The sequence below is a fragment of the Pyxicephalus adspersus genome, chromosome 11, assembly GCF_032062135.1.
Source record: "Pyxicephalus adspersus chromosome 11, UCB_Pads_2.0, whole genome shotgun sequence".
Taxonomy (NCBI): domain Eukaryota; kingdom Metazoa; phylum Chordata; class Amphibia; order Anura; family Pyxicephalidae; genus Pyxicephalus; species Pyxicephalus adspersus.
In genome coordinates, this window is record NC_092868.1 from 55461795 (window position 1) to 55486298 (window position 24504).

The 24504-nt window shown below is 39.1% G+C and overlaps 1 protein-coding gene across 1 annotated transcript in view; it reads left to right on the forward strand.

The window, feature by feature from the left end:
* Positions 1-24504, forward strand: part of PEX14 (peroxisomal biogenesis factor 14) — a 107031-nt gene that overhangs the window by 66964 nt on the left and 15563 nt on the right. Inside the window, exons 4-5 of the mRNA XM_072425669.1 lie at positions 14138-14266; positions 24027-24112. Coding sequence (XP_072281770.1) covers positions 14138-14266; positions 24027-24112 — 215 coding nt within the window. The remainder of the gene's footprint in view (positions 1-14137; positions 14267-24026; positions 24113-24504) is intronic.

A 24504-nucleotide genomic window follows, 5' to 3' on the forward strand; every position in this document is an offset into this window, starting at 1 on the left:
AAGTGATAAATGCTTCCACTGGATTTGATTTTGCAATGTGTAGGAAAATTACTTTGCACCCCCAAAGCTGTCCCTTAACTTTGCTTTTAATGGAGATATGTTGGTAGAGTTCTAGACCCTGGTTCAGGTGCATATTCTAACTTTTTCATTGGTCCACAATGTTTATCAGGGGCAGGCGTTATAAAAAATAAAAGAAAAAGTGTGCCCTAGAGAAGGTTTTTGTCATCATAGGTACCGACATCTTTACTAGTGTCAGCATATCTGTGAAGTGGTGGTGATCGGACCTGTACGCCAATTTAAAAGGGGCTTATGGAGAGTGGACTTCCTTGGGGATCCATGACACTCTTATTGCCAATTTTTGCAGTGATTGCCATTCACTTAGAGTAGTGTGCAAGGCTCCAGTAGATGTAAATAGGTTTTATACTCCAGTTCTAAATATGGCGCCAAGTTACTCTCTTCAAGTGAATTTGGTTTCTTATGACCACTTTAGTGTGAATATGGTCTGGTGATTAAAGCACGCTTTACCACCGTACAAGATCTAATCACCAACATCTAAAAAGAAAAAGAAGTGAAGTTTTCAACCCAGAATTTTTTTTAAGCTGGGTGGGAAGAAGTTGTAGGCAGGTGGCAGCCCCTGTATTCGTGACTAAACTCCTCAGTAACCACCTAAAAACAGCTGCGTGGTTGCTGAAAAGTGCTGGGTGGTGCACCCAGCTACAAGGGGCTGGGGGACACTGAAGTGGTGATTTGTTATCACACACTTCTTTATAAACCTGCTCATATGTTTTAAAGTCTATAGTAGGGTCACTTCTGCTAATGTAGTTGCTGTCTGGGTCTCTAGAAATCTCCTCTCTTGGTGATACCGACAGGGAAAGGCTAAATAATTAAAAAGTGTTTTTTAACACCATAGACGATTATTAACTATAGAACTCAAGAATGAAACAAGGGTGGCTTCTTGTAGTGTTCACAGAAAATCAGAATTTTTTTCTGACTCCACAACTTCTTATACACTGGAATAGAGCCATATTCCTACAGTATGGATAATTAATATGTGTACACCGCCATTGCAGTCAACTAGCATTCCCATGTCAGAGGTCAGCAAAGGCTGCCGACATATATCCCAGTTTAGGTCTCCCTGGTGTACTATCCAAGATGAAACAAGATTGAAAATGAACAAAACTAACACAAATTTTTGCCCTGACTACTCTCCCTTTAATAAATGTGTGTTTTATATTTATGAATAAATCTTGTTTTTTCCTGTAATCTCTTAGCATTTCATTTTAGTTCTTCACCACATTGTTGTTTTTCGACAATCCACCACACAAAAGGTGACCCTCAAGTCCCTAAATGCACCTAACCTTTCTTCTTCTTGGAAAAAAAAACATTGTTCTAATTTGCAGCCTTATACTTTAACACTTGCTGGAAGCTTCGCCTTTCCCAGCGGAAAGCAAGAATGATAAATCATTTGTTTTTTTTAAATGATAGAGAGATTAGCTTGTCACTGCGGGGGGCAGGCGGGCTCCCCTGGAGACTCGTATTTACACACACAGATCCCCGCTCAGCTCTCTCCCTCTATTAGGATGAGAATAGATACACAGACTCAGCTGGGTCCTAGGTGTTGCATCAGGACCAACGAAGCTCACCTGGTCCAGGTGTTGCATCAGTATGGTAGGTCTCCTTAGTGGGATGACATTGCTTCATGCTTTGCTCCGAGGGGACGCCAAGGAGCCCTTCTGCAATGAAAGCAGCATTCAGAAACACTTTATCAATGTGAAGAGCAACAGAAAGTCTCTGATTAACCTGTTACTCACTGGTAATCAGTGGATAGCACTGTAATTTTGCAGCATTGGGGTCCTAGGTTTGAATCTTGGCCAGGTCATCTGCAAGGATTTTGTATGTTCATCCTGTGTTTGTGTGGGATTTCCACCCCATTCCAAAAAAATGATGTTGGGTAATTGGCTTCCCCTCAAAAATTGGCTTGAGACTGTTAAATGTGCGTAATATGTCGGCACTATATAAATACATGATAATGTTAACTTCAAAATTCCTATTGCTCTTTTTACTCTGAAACCTCATCATATCGGTCTCCTTGTTTGCTCAGAATAGGGACTTTAAAGTGATTTTTTGCACCCTGCTTAATGTAATGGTTCCATTGCATTTCTCAGGGTGAGTTTTCTGATTGTTCCAACAGTGATCCATGCTTGTAAAATGTGCATCAGTAGAGCCATTTTTAGTGACAAAGTAGAAGTGTTTTTTTTTTAAGCTATTGGCGGCACGGTGGCTCAGTGGTTAGCACTCTTGCCTTTGCAGCGCTTGGTCCCAGGTTCGAATCTCGTCTGAGACACTCTATGCATGGAGTTTGCAGGTTCTCCCTGCGTCTGTGTAGGTTTCCTCCGGGTACTCCCGTTTCCTCCCACATTCCAAAAACATGCAGATAGGTTAATTGGCTTCCCACCAAAAAATTGACCTTAGACTACATTATTGACACATGACCATAATAGTAACATTACATTGTGATCCCCTTTGAGGGACAGTTAGTGACATGACTATGGACTTTGTACAGCGCTGTGTAATATGATGGCCCTTTATAAAAACGGTGTAATAATTATAATAAAATATCTTTGGGTTAACCTCTTGTATTGCCTAGGGACAATGACTAAGGTGTTATGCGCACCTTATTCATGGCTTTATTAGGCTTCCTCCTATTTGCATGACCATTGCTTTGCTGGTCACAGCTCTGATGTCATCCTGTACAATGCAAAGAAGGGGACAAAGGTCTATCCACAATACAGGGCATCAGGGCTGCTGGAAAGGCAAGGGATAAGGTAAAAATATGAGCTACTTCGCTACTTATCTCCATTTAGAACTTATAGTAAGTAGAGGTAACCTTTGCAAGGGTAAAGATTTATTTTTTAGACCTGGTGTTTATCTTTAGGATGTTGATGGAATGGAAAATAGAATATATATAAATATATATATGCGCAAAATCATCAGCACTAATCTCTGAGCAGTGGATTCTGGGACAACATTGTAAGGTTATTTTACAATTTGTAGTTTATACTCCAGGGAAGTGCTGATGACACTCGAGCGAGGTCTTGCACTTCTGTCTCAACATGTGCATTACAATCTCCAGATGTTTTTCCCAGGAGACCTCTCTTGATATCGCTGTGGGAGACCTGGAGGGGATCGCTGAGCAAGTTTCACAGCACGACACACTCCGGCCTGTTTCCTTGCTCTGTGTGTAAATGTAAAGAATAATTCCACCATAATGCCCATTCCATTATATAGTCCGTATGATTTCTGCAAGAATGTGGACAAGATACTGCTCTGAATCTGTGCAAAAAAACAAAATTCTGGTTGATGTAAAAAAAAAAAAAAAATCTGAGCATAGTTTAGGCAACGTACACACGTCAGATGATTCTAGTCTGATTATCGCTAGTGTGGCACAAAATCTGACGTGTACAGCGGCAGTCCAAAGTCGTTCATGGATCCGTCCTGGCAACTTCAATGCATGTGAAGGGGATAGAGCGCCGCGGGGTGCAATTCCGTCGTTCTTCCCCCTCCCCTCTCCATGGAACGGAATGGCGCTGTATGTCTTTATTGGTAATAAATTGGTTGATATAAATAGTTTGTATGTTTTTTTTTTTTTTTTAGGATTTAAATACATAATAAAACACAATGATAAATTAGCCTTGGGGCTGCACAGCATACAACGGTTGACTATTGAGATATATATATATATATATATATATATATATATATATATACATATATATATATATACATATACATACATACATACACACACAGTTATGTCCATAAATATTTGGAGAGAGACAACTTATTTCTAATTTTGGTTCTGTACATTACCACAATTAATTTTAAATGAAACAACTCAGACTTTCAGCTTTAATTCAGTGGGCTGAACAAAAAAGTTTGCATAAAAATGTGAGGAACTAAAGCCTTTTTATTACACAATCATTTCATTTCAGGGGCTCAAAAGTAATTGGACAATTGACCCAAAGGCTATTTCATGGGCTGGTGTGGGCAATTCCTTCGTTATGTCATTATCAATTAAGCAGATAAAAGGCCTGGAGTTAATGTGAGAGGGGAGGGGGCTTGTATGTGGAAGATTTTGCTGTGAACAGACAACATGCGGTCAGCTCTCCATGCAGGTGAAACAAGCCATCCTTTAGCTGCAAAAACAGAAAAAACCCATCTGAGAAATTGCTATAATATTAGGAGTGGCAAAATCTATAGTTTGGTACATCATGAGAAAGAAACAAAGCACTGGTGAACTCAGCAACGCCAAAAGACCTGGACGTCCATGGAAGACAACAGTGGTGGATGGTGGCAGAATTATTTCCATGGTGCAGAGAAACCCCTTCACAACAGCCAACCAAGTGAACAACACTCACCCGGATGTAGGCATATCGATATCCAAGTCTACCATAAAGAGAAGACTGCATGAAAGTAAATACAGAGGGTGCACTGCAAGGTGCAAGCCACTCATAAGCCTCAAGAATAGAAAGGCTAGATTGGACTTTGCTAAAAAACATCTAAAAAAGCCAGCACAGTTCTGGAAAAACATTCATTGAACAGATGAAACCAAGATCAACCTTTACCAGAATGATGACAAGAAAAAAGTATGGAGAAGGCGTGGAACAGCTCATTATCCAAAGCATACCACATGATCTGTAAAACATGGTGGAGGCAGTGTGATGGCATGGGGGTGCATGGCTGCCATAGCACTGGGACACTAGTGTTTATCCATCATGTGACACAGGACAGAAGCAGCTGAATAATTCTGAGGTGTTCAGAGACATACTGTCTGCTCAAATCCAGCTATATGCAGTCACATTGATTGGGAGGCGTTTCATAATACAGATGGACAATGACCTAAAACATACAGCCAAAGCAACCCAGGAGTTTATTAAAGCAAAGAAGTGGAATATTCCTGAATGGCCATGTCAGTCACCTGATCTAAACCCAATTGACCATGCTTTTTACTTGTTGAAGACCAAAACGTTGGACAGAAAGGCCTACAAACAAACGGCAACTCAAAGCCGCTGCAGAGCATTAAAAAGGACTAAACCCAGCATCTGGTGATGTCCATGAGTTCAAGACTACAGGCTGTCATTGCCAGCAAAGGGTTTTCAACCAAGTATTAGAAATTAACATTTTATTTTCAGTTTTTTAATTTGTTCAAATACTTTTGAGCCCCTGAATTGTGATTGTGTTAATAAAAGGCTTTAGTTCCTCACATTTTTATGCAATTATTTTGTTCAACCCGCTGAATTAAAGCTGAAAGTCTGCAGTTCAACTGCACCCGAGTTGTTTCATTAAATTTACTTTTTATGTTTCATTTAATTCAATTTATTGTGATAATGTACAAAACCAAAATTAGAAAAAAAAGTTGTCCAAATATTTATGGACCTAACTGTATGTGTGTGTGTGTGTGTGTGTGTGTGTGTGTGTATATATATATATATATATATATATATATATATATATATATATATATAGCCACATCTGGAAAGCCTTCCCAGAACTGGAAGGGCTGTTAAAGCTGAAAAAAGGGTAAACTTTCCATTAATGGATTGATCATGGTTCCAAAATGGGTTGTCCAACAAGCTCACAATTCAGCAAACCTTTCACCACGAAATATATTCACAAACTGGCAAATGCAGATAGAGGGGACTTTGGGGGCTACATGCATAGGATTACCTTTTCTATGTTTTTTTTTTTAGAAATGATGAAGTTTGCAGCATAAGGCCCACAATTTTTAAACGTTCTTTAGATATAAAAGTGAAAATGGCATACAAATTCTAGGTTTAAATTGAGTTTCCAGAATATATTTTCTAATGAGAATTGATAACATGTATCTACAAACACTATCTAAATGTTTATATACTAAATGTAACTATAATAAGTTTGTGCAAAAAAGCAAAAAAAAATGTCTGTGTGTAAATATATATATATATATATATATATATATATATTTATATATCTATATATCTTTAACATGTGTGGACTCTTTTATACGGAGGTATTTGGCACTTTGCAAAGGGGGAGGGGTGCAGAGCCCATAAACAATGTGATATATAATATTTTTCCCTCGCCCCTTTTAAATAAATACCGATCAGCTTTATGTTCAGAGACAATAGGAGCCGTTGGCTTAAATTTGCAGTTTACAGTATTTATGGCTGTAATATGAAGGTGCTGGCATCGTAATTTCATGCCCCAATGAGAAGAGCAAGGTCGAGGAGAATGCCTCTATCCACATCTGCTAACACACTAACTCATAAACAAGAGCCGTCTGTATCAGGTAGCAGCGAATACGCTCGCCTAATGAAATACAGCACAGCTTTCCATTACTGTTAGTTTTTACTGTGTCGTCATTACGTGTAATTTATGTTTAAAAAATTCAATTTTATACAGGGCTCTGGGAAATAGGGGTCTTAAGGGTCAGCCGAGGACTTTTAACGGCTCTCTCGCCCTGCATGATCTTTTCAGTCAACCTTAACCCCCTCACTGCCGCCGTGGCTTGCAGCCCGTCACCTCAGGTGCTGCTGTTGGGTCCTCCTGCAGCACCCCCCTTCCTCCCTTCTACTTTTTTTTTTTATAAAACGGGTATACTATGGTTGGGGAGGAGATTTATCCATCTTGAAATTTGTCTCCTGATCATTGCAGGCTCTTGAGGTATCTGTTGTGGGGGCTTCAGATTTATAGCTGGGCAAATCACATGTCTGATGCAGGAAAATGTAGATTATCATTCGTCATGGCTGCAAGCCAATTATGTGGTAGGAGCGAATACCCCAAAATCTTGCACAGGGTTAAGGCAACAGAAGATTTAAGTTAAGTGCCACATTATTAGGTACACTTTGCTAGTACCACGTTGGACCCTTTTTGACTGCTGTATTGTTTGGCAATAAAAAGGTTAGAAATATTCTTTTGGTCCATATTGACATGATAGTAATGGGCAGCACAGTGGCTTAGTGGTTAGCACTCTGGCCTTAGCTCTATCTGCATGGAGTTTGCAGGTGCTCCCTGTGTTTGTGTGGGTTTCCTCCCACAATTCAAAAAACCTGCAGTTAGGTTAGTTGGCTTCCCCCCAAAATTGTCCTTACACTGTATTAAAGACATATGACTATAGGGACATTAGATTGTGAGCCCCTTTGACGAACAGCTAGTGGCTTGAATATGGACTTTGTACAGCTAAAATGTAAAATGTTGACACTATATAAATATTGTGTAATAATATTAATAATAATAATAGTATCACGCAGTTGCTGTCCGCTGCACATCCATGATGCAAATCTCCCATTCTACCCGGCTCCCTTTGATTGAGCTCTTGTAACTGTGAAGGTCATATAAGTGAACTCATTGTCATGTTAAGGAAATCGGTTTGAGACAATCTGAGCTGCGTGCTATGTTGCGTTATCCTGGTGGAAGTAGCCATTAGGAGATTGGTACACTGCAGTCATTAAGGGATGGACATGGTCAGGTAGGCTCTGGCTTTTTTTTTTTTTTTAGCCATTTTTAGTTAGTACTAAGGGGCCCAAAGTGTGCCAAGAAAATATCCCCCATGCTATATTACACCACCAGACCGAAATATTGATACAAAGTATGATGGATCCATGCTTTCATGTTTATGACATCAAATTCCTACCTTAAAATCCAAATGCTAACAGAAATTGAGATTCCTCAGACAATATTGTTCCAATTTTCTCTCATCCAATTTTGGTAAACCTGACCTTTATTGCATTTCACTTTGTTGCTTTTTTGCCATGGGTGATGTCCAACTAGCCTGAAACATCCATATAGGTTTTTGTCTCTATAAAATGAAGCTATAGCTGTACTTTGAAACCAGTGGTTCTAGATTTGATCACAGGGCCATAGGGGAATTGTTTGTATGTCTTCACCTACCACCCCACAAAGGAGATTTAACTCCCCTTTTTATTTGGATCTATTGAAAATGTGAAAAGCCTTTTGTTTTATGGAAAGTCTACATAGTTTCTCAGCAGTTAGAAGTCTTTTTGGTTCCTTTTTTTTGTTTTGTTTTATAAATAACCCACCACACTATCAGACATCATTTTTGCTTCCACATTATTAGTCCTATGGCTGAGTATTGTTGATCCCTCTGATCCTACTGCAGGTATACCAATCACAATTCATATATTCACCTATAATTTAGGTAACAACATTGATCTTTCTAGCCAGAGGCCATGTGATCTTTGCCTAGGCTTTAGGTCACATGACGCAGCTCAGGTTGCACAAGTCATGTAATGGTAAATACAACAATTTTATAATTTTACCAGGACACAAAGAGAGGGAAAATCTTTAATGGGGACATTTGTTCTGAAGAAGTAAATTTTGCTTACTTTGCAATAAAGGAAGTAAATTGAATTCTTATAGGACATTCATGGCAAAAAGTTCTAAAACTTAAAAAGTAGCTGATCATCACGTTATAAAAATTTCAATAGTGAATGCACGATTTTTTAATAATGGCTGTGTTCTTAGCAAAATGCCTTATTTGCCAATACGGCAAACTTAAGATATAGTGCCATGTGAGTGTAAAGAACACCTGTTTTCTGGAGAACCGCCCATAAGGATTGTAGAATTTGCAAGCAATGCCACTGACACTTGGCTGGGGCTCTAATCTTGCTGATGTTAAAGTCAGTGACGGTGACCCAAAAGCCATGAAACGGGCAAGCACCCAGCGGTAGTTGACAGGACTAATGGCTCCCATTTTCTGAGCCGCTGCCTAAGCTAAAGACTCCAAACGTCACCTTCTCCCCCTCCTCCTTTTGTGCCATAAATATATATAACCTGGGTGAGGTCAATATTAGCAAAGCCCCTTTGGATAATGAAAATTATAGATCCATTTCTGTGCACAGCAAAATGTTACTGGAGCATTTCACGACTCGGGCGCATTTAAATGCTTTCTAACACTTGTCTTTTCCTAACATGATAGCGCGTTTTAGTTCATTTCCTGTGCGGTTTTTCCGTAAGGGCTGAGTTGTATTTAATTCTTAGCCATGTTCAGTCATATTATAATAAAAATGGTACAATGTGCGGCCAGTGAAAACTTTTTAGTGTAATGTTGTTTTGTTAAGCAGACCTAACATAAGATATATATATATCATTTTCATGATTGCTATATCCATACTCTGTGTCGGGTAGGTGTAACAATTCCAGGTATTTATTAACTCAAAAATCACAGTTCTCCCCGTCTGTGCCTTCATTTGCTTTTCTCTCCAGGATGGCACAATCTTTGTTCAGTCATCATTCAGGGTCAGTATCTACTTGCTGAATGGAGGAGATAAAATCATTTAAATCTTGTTGCCTGAGCAGTACTTAGCAATGATCACATATGACACAGATCAGACTGCTGCAACCTCTCGTCTTTTAACTTAGTGCAAAGTTATAATGTGCAGTTATAATTACCAGGGGGAAAGAGACTTAGAAAATGCTATCTCCTGCCTGCAGCAGTTTGAAGAAATCTCTTAATTTTAGGCAAATTCACTGGCTGCATTACAATCCCACAATACCCAATGTAGCAGTAGTTAGAACAAGAGTGTGAGATTTTACAGTGAGAATCAATCGAGCTTAATTTCTTTGCATAATGGTGCTATGTAACCTATTTTTTAGTAGTATTTATATAGTGCTGACATCTTTTACAGTGATTTTCAAAGTCTTTTACCTATTACTAACTTTCTGCGAGCACCAGAGGAGCCCACAATCTCTTGTTCCTTTAGTCTTAGACCAAGTCTAAGGCTACAGACACACGTCCGATGATTCCCATCCAGTTATCACTTAAGGGCTAGTATCTAACAAGAATCTGACATGTGTACAGTGGCCGTCCAATGTTGTTCATGAATTGGTCCTGGCGGATCCACAAATAATCACATTTCAAGTGAAGGGAGGAGAACACAGCCGTGTGCCACTTCGACGTTCTCTGCCCTCCTCTCTACATAGAGCAGAACAGCGCTGTATGTACAGCGCTCTTTCATGCATTTTTCAGTCTTTGGTCATTAGAAAGGATTGTGAATGATTCTTTCCAAGAAAAAAGTCTTATGTGTGTACATAGCCTTAGTCTTGGGCAGCACGGTGGCTCAGAGGTTAGCACTCTGGTCTTTGCAGTGCCGTTTCCCAGGTTTGAATCTTGGTGGGGACACTATCTGCATGGAGTTTGCAGGTGCTGCTGCGTGGGTTTCCTCCACATACTCAGGTTTCTACCCACATTTCAAAAGCATGGCGTTAGGTTAATTGGCTCCCCCCCAAAATTGACCTTAGACTGTATTAAAGACCTATGACATTTGCATGACTAGGGACTTTGTACAGCACTGTGTAATATGTTGGCGCTATATAAATACTGAGTAATAATTATAATAGTCTTGGTTTAATGTCTTTAACCCCCCTAGTGGTACTCCCAAGTGTGACTCGGGGTAGATTTTCCATGCAAAAATCAGTATTCCCAAGTCACACTCGGGGTACCTAAAAACATAATAAAAACCCACCTACCTTGCTGTGTCGGCATCCACCAGCATCCTGCTGGTCCCTGCAGGTCCTGGGGATACGTCCTCCTCCTCCGATCTTCAGCCGCGAACTGCAGAGACGATCTCTGAGGTTTCACTGTGACTTTGTTGCGGGTGGGAGGATCGGCGGGAAATTCAAATAATTTTGTATTGGATTCAATACAAAATAGCTGTATTGAGTCCAATACAAAGAAATGTATTAAATTATAAAATATATATATATATATATATATATATATATATATATATATATATACACACAGACAGACATAAAATGCTAGCCACTGAGGAACCAGGTCTTAAGAAGGAGAGGATCCTATTTAATGCGAAGTCTAAAGCAAGTATAATAATACATTGCTTAAAAATAATGGTGATGCCACTTTGCACTAATCTAGCTGAAAATAATTTCAGAGCATCTTCAAGGTTAAACACTTCATATACACATTTGAAAAGCCAAAGGTTGTGGACACCTGATAATCACACTATTGTAGTTGATTTTGCCATTCCAGAACCTTGGCGACTATTATGGACTTAGCCCCTTATTTTGGCTATTACAGCGTCCACTATTGTGGAAGGGCTTTACACAAGATTTTGGAGTATATCTGTGGGAGTATGTGCCTATTCACATTGGTATTCCAGTTTATCCCAAAGGTCTTCCTTGGGGTTTTACTGGCATCCATGCAGGCCACTCATTTTCATCCATACTGAACTTGTCATACCATGTCTTCATGGATCTGTCTTGGTGTACACTAAAGGTAATCTCATGGAAATATATGGGATAGTTATGTATTGCAAAACAATACTGTTGCCAATTTATTTGTTTACTTTTATTAAAGATTGACAAAAAAAAAATTCACAACTTGCGTAAAAGAGGCCTGTGTGTTGTATCAGAACCTTTCTGCTTGCATTAGGTTTTTTAGTTGGTTACTGTGCGTCTGTCAAGCCTTTTTCACTCGGCTCTGAGTCCTTGCCTTGTGTCCCCTCGGTGTCTCGCAGATTATTCAGCTCAGATAGCAATCAACTGGGAGACGCGTGTGTCTAATTTGCATTAGATTATTCGAAACAAAAAAAAAAAAAAAAACTGCATTAGTCAGGCTGGTGATAAACAACGGCAAGGAGTTTATAATAACAGCCGACGCTTCAGCGTCCTTCTCTCTCGGACAATCGTCTCTTGTTAACCTTTTATCATCCTTGTCTTGGTGGGACCATGGTTCTTGTTGTGTCTTTTGATGTCCTTTTCTTGTGTTGAATTTGCACCTGTGCAAGTCTACAAATGATTCAATGCTGATGCCTCAATACTTTAATCTTGTTGACCTCCAGGGTCTTTTTAGCAAAACCATGTGAGGGGAAAAAAACCCATAGCAGCCACTTTCATAGATCTGACAGAAGTGAATGGTTATCTGGTTGGTTGCTGGTGGTTACTATTAATCATTGCCCCTTCTACTATTTTATTATTTCAATTAAATTCAATTGAAGTCAATAAAACACCCTTTTGTTTTAGTTTCAGCTCTTATTTTTTCTCCCTACTATTGGTGTCAGTTCTGATTCCTCATAGACCTCTGCAAACCCAAGGGGCACTCTAAATTTTGAGTTATAATAAAAAAAACAACCATAATGGAATGTAAAAGAAAAATCATTGTATCTCAGATGTGTACACATCCTAGACTAGCTCACAGTTACCTAGCGTGAGTCCACGATTTCTATTTCCTATCTTCCTAAATTGTCTTGCTGGCATATGGGCAGGATACCTTCAGTCATTTTTAATAAACACCCAACAATGATATAAAGGTGGATACAATCTACAGATACTGGCCTGCCACACGTGTGGTTTTTGTTTAATAGTTTTAGAAAGGATCATTGTACAAACTTGCAAATCTGGATGGGTTAGGTGCTGACCCATCTCAGTAAACAACTGGTGAGTCATGGTAATTTGTTTGTTCCCCAAGAGTGTAGGGCCATGAGTTATCACCAAGACCCAACAAAATTTAGAATATTTTGATGCATCTTTTACTTGCCAGGATACACAAAATATCTATGTTTTAAAGTTCCCCAGTCTAAGAGGACCATATTCCCACGAGTATGTAGTTCAGATGTGGAAATGTTTACACAAGCATGGGCAGATGCAGGTTTTTCAACATGCTTTGGGTATCCTAATCATACTACCGAAATGACTTTAGAATGGGTTTACCCAGTGGCACTAGATATTGCACATAGTTGATATATACCATGTCAGAACTTTGGTGGATAGAGGAAGCTGTGCTATTTCATGTTTTTTTTTGTAGGTACAGAACTTGAAGTTGAGACCCTAAGTACAGTTTAGGCCCTAAGTAGAGTTCTTCACATAGACGAGCATGGATTGATCTAAAGACTAATTCAAGTACTTGCACTTGTTTTTTTTGGAAAATTGTAGACCAGGTGAGGTGTTTTGCAAACTATAATATTCATTTTAAGATTGTGCATTTAAGTAGCAAAATTGGAACTCACTTGTTGTAGAGTGTTTTTGTAAAGCCTTAATAACTTCTAGATTGCCAGCTGTACGAATATAAAAATCCCAGATTCTACCAGTCAACAATTGTTACGCCTTGCAGTTTTCTTTATCTGTAGCACAATAGTTTGAGATCCAGAGTTTTATCTGAGTTTTTCCAAATGTTGGATGTATACTCACCACTGGTTCTTGTTCTTTTTGTTGGTGGTATACAGCAACATTATATGGACTTATGGAATGCTGCCTTGTAGAATATGGCCATAACAGGTTAATTATTAATTCGCACTTTGAAGCTCACCTTTTTATAAAGGACAATTCTTTCACATTGCAGAGACTTTTATGGTGGTCTTGCTAACAACTTTACAAAGTTCCATGCAATCTGTTTTTGGAAGATCTTGCTGCACGACTCCCTCCATAGACACCAGGCTTGGTCAAATATATAACCGCCATTGGCATATCCCCCAGCAGCACTACTTGGCATTCTTTTGGTATTTCATTCTCTGTTCATATAATCACTTTGTGAGCTTTTTGATTTCCTTTTTATTTCTGCGTTTGTCATAAAATATAGATTTCTTCTCCTTCTCTGTAGTAATGATGCACTTTAACGAGCTGCCTCTTTACATAATTAGCTTTGGTTAGTTTTCCATTGTCTTTCCTTTTTGTTTGGTTTTTGTGAGGGTTATACGTGAGCTGAATCAACGACCCTAACCTTTACCCAGGACAGTTCTACCACTTCTTCTCCCGCAGACCAACTTCTTGGTGAAAGAAGAGTTAATGACGGACGGATAAGATGAAAATGAGCCATGTTTGCCGTTGATGAGGAGCTTGCAATGTATCAGACTCAAGCTGCAGTAATAAAATTGCTGAGAAATTAAGCAAATTGAATGAGAAACATCAAACCTCGAACAATTTCTCCGCCCAGACTCCGAGCCTGAGAGATTGAGAGCTATAATTCACGTTTTGTCTATTTTCCTTTCTGGCTTATATTTTAAAATGACAGCGGTGGAATTGGACGATGTTGTTTTTATTGGAATATCAGATCATAGCTCAGCGATGTCGAAAGAGCAAAAAGAAAATGTAAGTTTTATCTGTTCTTTTTTTTTTTTTTCAGGATTAACCGATGAAGAGATCGAGTTGGCACTACAGCAGTCTGGCACTGCCCATGATGACCCACCACCTTTGGGTGCCCCTGGCCTGCCCCACCCAGGGCCGTCTCATCAACTGGCAGTTCAGCCGTACAGTGAGTGACATTTTATGTTAATGAAATATTAATTAGTTCCTGCAACTGCCAGCCCCATTGGGACAAAATCTCTACACTTTCTAAGAAGCTGAACATTTTAGTTTAGGAAGCTACATTTGCCTTCGTGTGTTTGACAGACATCTTGCTTAAATGTTTATTTTGCACTTTATTAACCTTTTACTTTTTACCAAATAAAATGTTTAAAGGCACCAATTTATACAAATCTGTTAATGTTAGTTTATAATCAAATGCTTGTGCGGTCCCTGTTTGGCCAATATATAGTTGTGCCCATGTGCTAACATAGAACATACCAATATTAGAAGGGAGCTAAGTGAGCTCCTTTCTCTTTTCAATGCCCAGTTACAATCTGGAGGGGAAAACAAAACCTGTAAACCTCATTATATTTTAAGGAGAGATTTTATAAAATGTTTTTTTTTTATTTTTTTATTATTGTTATTTGTTGGGGTAATTTAACTTCACTTCCTCTGCTGGTGCCAGGTGTAACATGCACAGAAGATAATATGTTATTTTTTTTAAGGTAACAAAGAGCAAAAAAAAAGTCAATTTATTTAGTATAGTGGAAAGTGTTTACAACATATGTCAAGATTTATTTGTCCTGTCCAGGGGGTACCTGAGCCAGTTCGGTTCCTGTCCCAATGTGACCAGGACACGAATGGTGAAAATTGCCCAATGAGAATATAATAAGTTCTTATTCTTTCCTATTTCCTATCCATATCTTATAAAATGAACTGGAAAAGAAAAATGAACTGGATTTGGGTTGTAACCAGTTTTCAGTGCCAAAATATAGCACTGAAAACTATCGGTGCCTTGATTTTTTATTTTTTGGCAAGCCTTGTTGCAGCCTGCATAAATTTCAAAAATAATTTATAAAAATGAATTATTGTATCAGTAAGCTCTGCCAGGACTGTTTGACTACTTTTTAGAAATTAGGTTATGGAAAAATTTGGTGCGTGTGATATTCTATCCTGTCAGGCAACATATGAATTTGTCACACCTTACACTTACCCAGAATAACCTGTCAGCGCTTCTGCAGAATGCCAACCATGTGAGGGTTTTCTGGATTGCAGCAGGCCCTTTAGCGTGTAGACATCCAATATGCACTAAAACCTTTCTAACTTGGAAGGTCCAATTATAGTGCCCGTCTCTTCTGTACCACTATTTTATACGTCACGTCTGTATTATAATATTTGATTGTTCTAGAACAGCCTTTCTCAATCATTTTACCGGGGGGAACCCTTGAAATCACTTTCAGGTCTTCAGGGAACCCCTGATATAATTATTATATCCACAGCTCATAGTATGTTTGCTTGGTGGCCAATTGGATAAATGCCACTTACAGTGTTGGCCATTGGGAAGAATGTCACCCTTACATATAGCCAAAAAGATCATATGTGTCAGTTAAATTGACCCTACAGTCACAAACTACTTATTGCTCAAGGAACCCCCAGCAACCTCTTGGAGAACCTTAGGGTTCCACAGAACTCTGGTTGTGAAACACTGGTCTAGAGTAAAATAATTGACAACTTTGGGCTATGTCTGTAGGGAGCACAGTTTCTTTTGGGAAATCCCTCTTCCAAATTTCCATATTCCACCTTTTTCTGATCTAGAAACATCTTTCCTGCAAAAATTAGGCTACAAACTGAAATTTATTAGCTTTGGAGTGAACAAGGTGTCATTGCTATAAGGACACAAAGTAGTATGGCACAACATACAGCTATGGTCCATAGAGGACACCCTAGGCATGACAATCGCACAGCGGTCAGACCGTGTTTGGTTGGAATGTATGGCATGTAAGAACATTGGAACTGAACATATCCCAGTTTATCAATCGTATTGTGACAGGTTACTCTACTTTGTAAAACTTTTTTTAAGGTTTCTATACTTAATTTACATACATTTTCGAGCTGTTGGAACATGCTGCTGCAAAAGCAAGTCATGGTAAACAGATTTATAAATCATATATAAATTATTTATGGTAATTTATGTACATGAGACTTATAAACAGTCTGTATTTTTGAAAGGATCATACTGCACAAAAACTAATATTTCTGCTTGTAAGATAAGTGAGCTTTGAAACAAAGTACACTTATACAAATATTGTGGCCCAACCTACCCACCCTCCTGCTCCACAGATGCTAACCTCACTGCAATGGTTGTGGTCCCACTGTTTACATTCAACACAAATCTTCACTGTCCTGGACCGTGCCTACACATTACAGCCCCATAGACTTCACTGTCCTGGCCTACACATTACAGCCCCATAGGCATCACTGTCCTGGGCCATGCCTACACATTAAAGCCCCATAGACTTCACTGTCTTGCCTCCACCTGCACATTATAGCCCCACGAACTTCACTAACCTTGCCGTGCCTGCACGTTTCAGCCCCATAGACTTCACTGTCCTGGCCGCACTGTCACTTTACAACCCCATGGACTTCATTGTCCCAGCTGTTCTTGCACATTACAGCCCCAAAGATTTCACTGTCCTGGCCACTGCACAATTCAGACCCATAGACTTTACTGTCCAAGCCGCGCCTGCATTGCGGCAACATAGACTTCAATGTCCAGTCCATGCCTGCACACTGCAGCCCCAAAGATTTCATTGTCCCGGCCACATCTGCACATTACTGTCTTGCCCATGCCTGCACATTACTGCCCCATTGTAGAGCATCTTAGACTGCTGGATGTAAACAAGTAGCAGATTCACAGCTGTCAGATGAGTATACATCTGTGGATGAAGCAGGTTTAGGTTAGGCTGGGGGACAAAAAATTAACTTTTGTTATAAAGGATAAAAATCTAAAAGTTTTTTTCAGGAGTTTTTTTTTAGCTAGTAAGTGGAAGTTTTCCCCCCCCCCCCCCCCCCCTTTTGGATTTATGGTCACCTATCCCTGATTGTGTGATCCACTGTAGAGACAGCCATCTAAACGGGCACTTCTCCCTTTTCTACAATTTTCATAGTCCCCCAAAAATGATGCTTTTTTAATATTTTAATAACACCTGCTACACTCTGTAAGTTCTTTGTGTCTGTGTTCCCAGCTCCATCCATCATCTCATATCAAGGTGCACTTTCACTTTTTGTTTGATTATTCATAATTGGGGTAATTTGTAGAGTTTCTGAGAAATGCAAAAACAGCAATGTGATTCACCCAACTGGCCTCAGATATATCAATTTTGGGTGGACTATTACTACTTCACAATTCGTTCTAAGCACCAAATCCTTTTTCAATAGAAAGCAAAAATACACCCATGGGAAGAACGATTTTACAACCGGCTACAAAGTTCCCTTAACATTAAATTGTGACCTTTTTCCCTGAGCATTTTCTTTCTTTTTTTTTTTTTCTTATCTGACTTGTGTTGTTCAATAACCCCCTGTCAAATATCGTATCCTGGCCCTCTTAATTAATTATAAATCAGTGCTGTTGTTTGGAAGAGGGGGGAAAATCATAATAGATGTGTTTTCCTAAATTAAAATGTAAATGTAATTACCCCATAGATTGTGAGTGAGTGAGGCCTTAGTTATTAATATTCTGCTTCACCATCGCCATGGCAACGGCCTCACCCAATCCTATGGCCCGTATTAGGCATGTCACAAAATTTGCGTTTTTTTTTTCGTGGCTAGCTAGATTTATAGAGTCATTTTATGACATTTAAAAAAAATTGTCGTTTTCCTTGTTTACTGACAATTATGCAATTTATCACCAAGCTTGCTTTCTTTCTGAGTTTAAAAAAAAAGTAAAAGTAAACGATTAACCCCTTTTTCCTGCAAAACTCCCTCACTTTGTGAAAGAAGGTCGTTGCGATATTATCGTTGTATGAAGTGCATGGAGTTAAAATGTTGATTAATCCAGATAAACAAGACTGATAATAATGCTGATAAATGACGCTGAAATTACTTTTTGCCCGTAATTTATTACATAAAATATCTTGTATTTGACATGCGATTAGTTCCCTGGCGCATCAGTCAGCATGATGGCCGATCTTGTGAGAGACGTCTGCGCTTGTCACTTCAAGCCGCTGGATACTGCGAGGGGAAAAAAAAAATCACATTAATTTTTTCGCAGATTCACTTAATTGCTAAACTGTGAAAAAGCAACAGCACTGTATATTTCCGTAAGCATGTGTACTAGTATTTAAATAAACACAGGTGAGCGAAGAACAATCTTGGACATCTCAACCAAGCCAATCCAATGTCAGCCTCATCACATCACTAAAAGTTGGTCATGTTCTAGATTGAGCGGTTAAACCTTTGATCTTATTTTTTGCAATTGCAGAAAAACATAAAATTGTTGATTTGAGCAACCGAAATAAAATAAAAAGGATCAAAAAATGAATTGCTTTTATGGAAATTGTAGTGTTTCCCCTTCCTAATTCAGTCAAGCTGTTGGTTTATTGACCATTTATTATTATTATTATTATTATTAATGTTATTATTACACAGTATTTATATAGCGCCAATATGTTAGGCAGTGCTGTACAAAGTCAAAGTACAATAGTCATGTCGGTAACTGTCCCTCAAAGGGGCTCACAATCTAATGTCCCTATCATAGTCATATATGTCTTTAATACAGTCTAGGGTAATTTTTTTTTTTTGGAGGAAGCCAGTTAACCTAACTGCATGATTTTGGAATGTGGGAAACTGGAGGAAACCCACACAAACACGGGGAGAATAGTGTCCTGGCTGAGAGTCGAACCTGGGACCTAGTGCTGCTAAGGCCAGAGTGCTAATTTCTGAGCCACTGTGCTGCCCAGATTTTGACTTAATTAGGTCAATTCTTGTAATTGATTGCGTTTTATACATAACTTTTGACTGATTTACTGAAAGCTTGTAGCAATGCTTGTGTTACTTAAATCAACCCAAAAATCAAAAACGTCCAGGAGCTTAGAAGAGCGAGTTCCCCTCCTTTGGCAGCTGAGGTTCCCCCGAATAATCCTTAAGGGCAGGTTCACACCTGCCTCCTTATTGGCTAGCACCCCTGGTTCTACAAAAAGAACCAGTATCTGCAACATGTGGCACCTGGCGGCAGTGAGTACCACTCACTGCAGCCCCTATTCATTCCCAATGTGGCTACCATAGCCCTATATATTTGCCCCAAGAGGCAGCGGCGGTTCCTGGATTGAGGAAGTGGTAAATTCACTGCAACTCACTACTAGTGTGAACTGGCACTAATGCAATATGGTTTCAACGCATTTACTGCTTCCATATAATAGGGAATTGCTGACTCCTGTGTGACGCTACATGTAGCTTTTCTTATCAGCATTTCCGTAGAGAATGAATAGGGGCAGCGGTGAGTCATACTAGTACCACTCTCTGCCACCCACTGTCAAAAATGCAGAGACTAGTTCTTCAAAAACAAGCACAATGGTTAGATTGATTGAGAGCTTGGTAAGATGCTAGCTGTGGGGAGCTACCGTACGTGGGATCGCTTAGTTCCGAAGCAGATTTGACCTTGCCCTAAGTCACTAAGGTTCAGCAGGAACAAACCACAGTGCCCAAAAGAGAGGAGGGGGACCTAATATTCCAGCAGCTTGCAGAATCACTTTGCATTGACCGCTTGAGTGAGATTTTTGCAAACCTGCAGGTGAACAGGTAAGTATAAAGCTGTTTTCTGCACGTGACAGTGAGACGTAACAGAGTCACTTTAAGAAAAAGATTTTTAAGATCAGTTATTCCGTAAAAGGAAACAGGGATAAAAATGAATTGTTTTGTTTTTTTATTATATTAAATCCATCAATCTTTTTGTTCTTTTTATCCCGTCAGATATTTCAAAGAAAAATGCCACAAAGATGAGGTTAAATTAAGTTGTTTTTGACATTTTTCCATGGAACAACACCCTTGGGTGTGCCACTCCATTTACCTAGCAAGAAAAACTAGTGTTTTGTTCTGTATCTGTATCTGAGGGTGGATAATGGAGAACAGGGCAATCCGACTTCCTGGATTCTTATTTATCTTAACATGCTCCCAAATATTTGGTTACTACCATTGCTCAACCTACCCTGTGTTTTATTTGTTTGTTTTGTATAAAGAATAGTGCAGACCGACACAGATGAGAATTTACATTAATTCTTTTTCCAGGGCCTTTACTAGCATAAATTTATCTGATCATATTTTTAACGTGGAAACGTAACTTTTCTGGCTGATTTTTCAGAGCTTTGAATGTGATCTTCATTTTCATGTCTGGTGGTAAACAAAACCTTTGTGATTGCTCAAAATGTTAAAGTTTTGGTAGAGCCGGATTACTTATCAAAAATATTGCTGTGCATAATAAAATAAAATTTATGCTGTTTGGGTTCTGTATTTTTTAGGCTGCCTTAGATGATTTGTTTTTGAAAATATCCTAAATATAAATTTCAGCAAATGAACTAAATTGAAAAAAAATTGCAGTTTTAGTTTAATGCATAAAAAATTTTGCATATTGAAAATCTCTAGTGTTGTTGTAGTTTAGTTTACCATCTCAAACTGTATAAAACCATGGGAATCCTTCTTCTCTGGAAAATCTTAAGTCTTTCTTAAATACATACTTTACAGTGTTCTCCCCAGAACCTTTTAGCCGGGTGCACCACCTGGCATTTTTCAGTAACAACCCGTCTGTTTTTGGGTTGTTACCTAGGAGTTGGGTCACAATACAGGGCCTGCCACCCACCTATAATTTCTAAGCACTCTGTTTAAAAAAATGTCTGGGTTGAACACAGCTTCAGTTTTGAGTGAGTCTTAGTGGTTTAAATTTATTACTTGATTTTTGTATTTATTTTTACAAAGTTCAAGCTTCCTCACCAATCTTTCCCTTACTGTTCCACCAACTAGTAGGTCTTGATTCTGATTTTCTATCAGATCCTATAAGATAACAATGTGAAGAATTTCCTTAGCCATTTTTTAAGTTTTGGATAGAATTTTATTCTGTGTAAATGGTCATTCTTCCTGTTCTGAAGTTCAGAGGAACAAGGGATAAATACATTTTTTCTTCTTCTGGGTATACAAAAACATGAACAGATTATGGAATTAAGAATCTACTTAAGAGAACTAACTGAGAACATAAAATTGTGGCTTGAGCTTGTTTCTGATTTTACTTCTATATATGTTTTTGGGGGTTGATTGTTTCTTTTGTGGAAATTTGGTGTTATTTTTTTTATCATCCATCCATATCCCACCCAGCAACCAGTACCCAATGCAGTACTTTTGTTTTTTCCCCCCACGCATACTCAGGATAATTACTGGGGGAGCCAGTTTAATTACTGCGTCTTTTTGGAGGAGTGGGGAAACTGGAGTCTGGGAGGAACCCACGCACACTTGGGGAGAACATGAAATCTTTTTGTGCAGAAAACTGGAGTGATGGAGGAAACCCACATGCAACTCCATGCTATAGAAACCCATTTAAACATTTGGAAAACGTGAACTTTTTGTCCCCTGAACTAAAATTATAAAGAAAAAAAAAATGAACCACATGGATTGGTTGACACTTTCTGCTTTGTTATTATACCACTAAATACTGGAGGACCCAGACAGACCCAAACGAATCCTAATTTCAGCCCCTGCTGACATCTAATGGGTTAAGGGGAAAAATATTAATGCCAGCAGAAGAGTGTAACCCCAAGCTTCAGAGTCTATGGCGTCTCCTGAAAGTGAGCGATTTTATTGCCCCCTCCCTTTCATTATTAATGAAACGGGACTAGGATGATCTTTCACAAAAGTTCAGCAAGTCTATAAAGCCTCAGAGCCGAAATGCCATCTCACTCGTTTTACATTAAGTGACACAAGTCTGTCTCGTGGCAAAATTAAAAAAGAAAAACGAACATAAGAATGAAGAAGGGAGAGCCAGGGTGAAAAAGAGAAGCGGGCCGAAGGGGAGGGGGGAAGAAAGACAACTCATGTCTTCAGTGGATAATGGATGGGACCGATCTGATGTGCTTTTGTACAGTTAGGGTTACACTATTACACTCACAAGGTTTTTTTTTTTTTAAAGAGAATTTGAACAAAAAAAATAAAGATTTGTTTTCTTTCAGACTATATCCATAAAATGTTAATCATGCCTATGAAGCGGTATTCTGAAAGATTTATATTTTGACTGAGATCTGCCTGCAAGAAAGCAGTGCACTTCCTGTGCCCAGGCAATACTCTTTAGCAGCCTCATAGCTCCAAATCAGCAGTATGGGACCATCCAAGGCACCAATGCTTTTGATAGCTAGTCCCATGAAATTTGGAGAGACATTTTCTATTGTTTCTATTTTACTGTCCTCCTTGCTGTGGTGAAAGCTGTACCTGAGGACCTACATTGCAAGAATTTACCTGCTTTCTGTTTCATGTATTTTGTATATCTGTGCTTTCTCCATTTCCCCTGCTTCTTTGGTATGAGGAAGCAATACCCTGCTCCTATCTCAAGGTAGCTTTTTCCACACAAAGACACAATGCAGAACAGGGAAAGTCAGTAATTGGAAGTGATCAACTGCAGGGTGCCAGTGTGCAATACTCATTTCAGGGTAATTCAGCGTGCGTAATACCTATTTATTGTCAGAATAAAAGAACAACCAAAGGCATGCTCCTTCCATTTCACCTTAGAATCAAATTGAAACTCCTGTGCTTTGCCTTCAAATCCCTACACAGGTATTGTCCCACTCACATTTCTGACCTGGCAAAAAAGTACTCCCCTACCTGCTCTCTCCGCCCCTGACCTACAATTGACTTCCTCACTCATAACCTCATCACACGCACGGACACAAGACTTCTCTGGAGCTGCTCCAACTCTCTGGAATGGTCTTCCTCGTCCTATTCGGCTTGCTCCTACTTTCTGCTCATTTAAAAGAGCACTCAAAACCTATTTTTTCAAACTTGCCTACCCATCCTCTTCTGTCCATCACTACTTCCCACCACTACATATCTCCCATCCTATTGTGTGTAAATTCCCCCACCTACTAGATTGTAAGCTCTTTGTAATCCTGTTTATTATTAATAATAATATTAATAATAATATTATGGCAGTCTAAAAAAGTATCATGTCAAATTACTATATATTATGAAAGCCTCATAGAGTAAACCAAAAAAGGCCTCTATCATTTGTGTTTTACATGCTCCACCTCCCATACACAAATACACATATACAATTTGCATTTGGAGGGTCTGCACAACGCAGTGCTGCGGCAGATTTTGAGAAGGACTGTGTGTGGCCAAATGTTGATTGACAAGCTAGAGGCTTGTCAATCAGCAGGGACATTTCTGGTAGCTACATCTGGTGCAACATCTTTAGATCACACTGTAATGCAAACTTTCATGAAAGTGAAGCAGTGGAGAATTGTTGCCATGCTATCACTGGAAACTGCATCAGGTGGACTCCCCTGACCAGGATCAGCAGACATTTGTGGAACTTGGAAGGAACAAACAAAAAAACGAAAATGCAAATGCTCCTATAATAAAGTGGTGTAGCACATATTTTTTAAGGTTAGGGCATACAGGTTTAGCTTCTCTGTTCGTGTTCCAGTATGTGACTTTAAGGTCAGTGAATCACTACCACCATTGGAGTCTTCACACATATGTGTAACTTTGACACATTCACTGTTAAAAGTAACTTTTGATGTTTTGCTATGACATCATGATTCCACTTGATGTGGCGAAAGTGTGCAGAAACTGTGTAGACCTGAGGGTTCAGTGTGTAGAAGAGGCCAACTTTAACATGCATTGAGCGTAATGCTGTAAGTCCTGTGATATTGTCTTTTAAAGGTTTACATATGTGTACTATTTCCTCCTTGTAGATCCCCCTGGTTCACGCTGGAAAGAATATGGAGCTCTTGCAGTTTTTTTAGCTGGGATTGCTTTTGGCTTCCACCAGCTGTACAAGGTAAGTGCTGGCAAAATTTCTGACCTAGAGTTCAGCTCCTCTGCTACTAACATTTACCTTCCATTTTCACTTCCCCAACTTTTCTGTCTACCAGCCATAATCAAGAAACATAAACAGTGTAAATCCATGAACCTTTCCGATACTGCAATAACGTGGAAAAAGGTTAAATGTCTATTCACCCCTGCCATCAGCACGTTTTACCCCCCATTTCCCATTCCATTCATCTGCCATGTGCACCCATGCCTGCCCCATATGAAAATGCTAGTTGCCCTATTTTTGGCCCAGTGCTTTAATATGGGGCCAAAGAAGTACTCCATAGTACTGTCTGTGTTCAAGTGAATGAATGTTTAACCTTTCCTTTATTAGCAAAGAAATGGGTCACTTGGAATTTG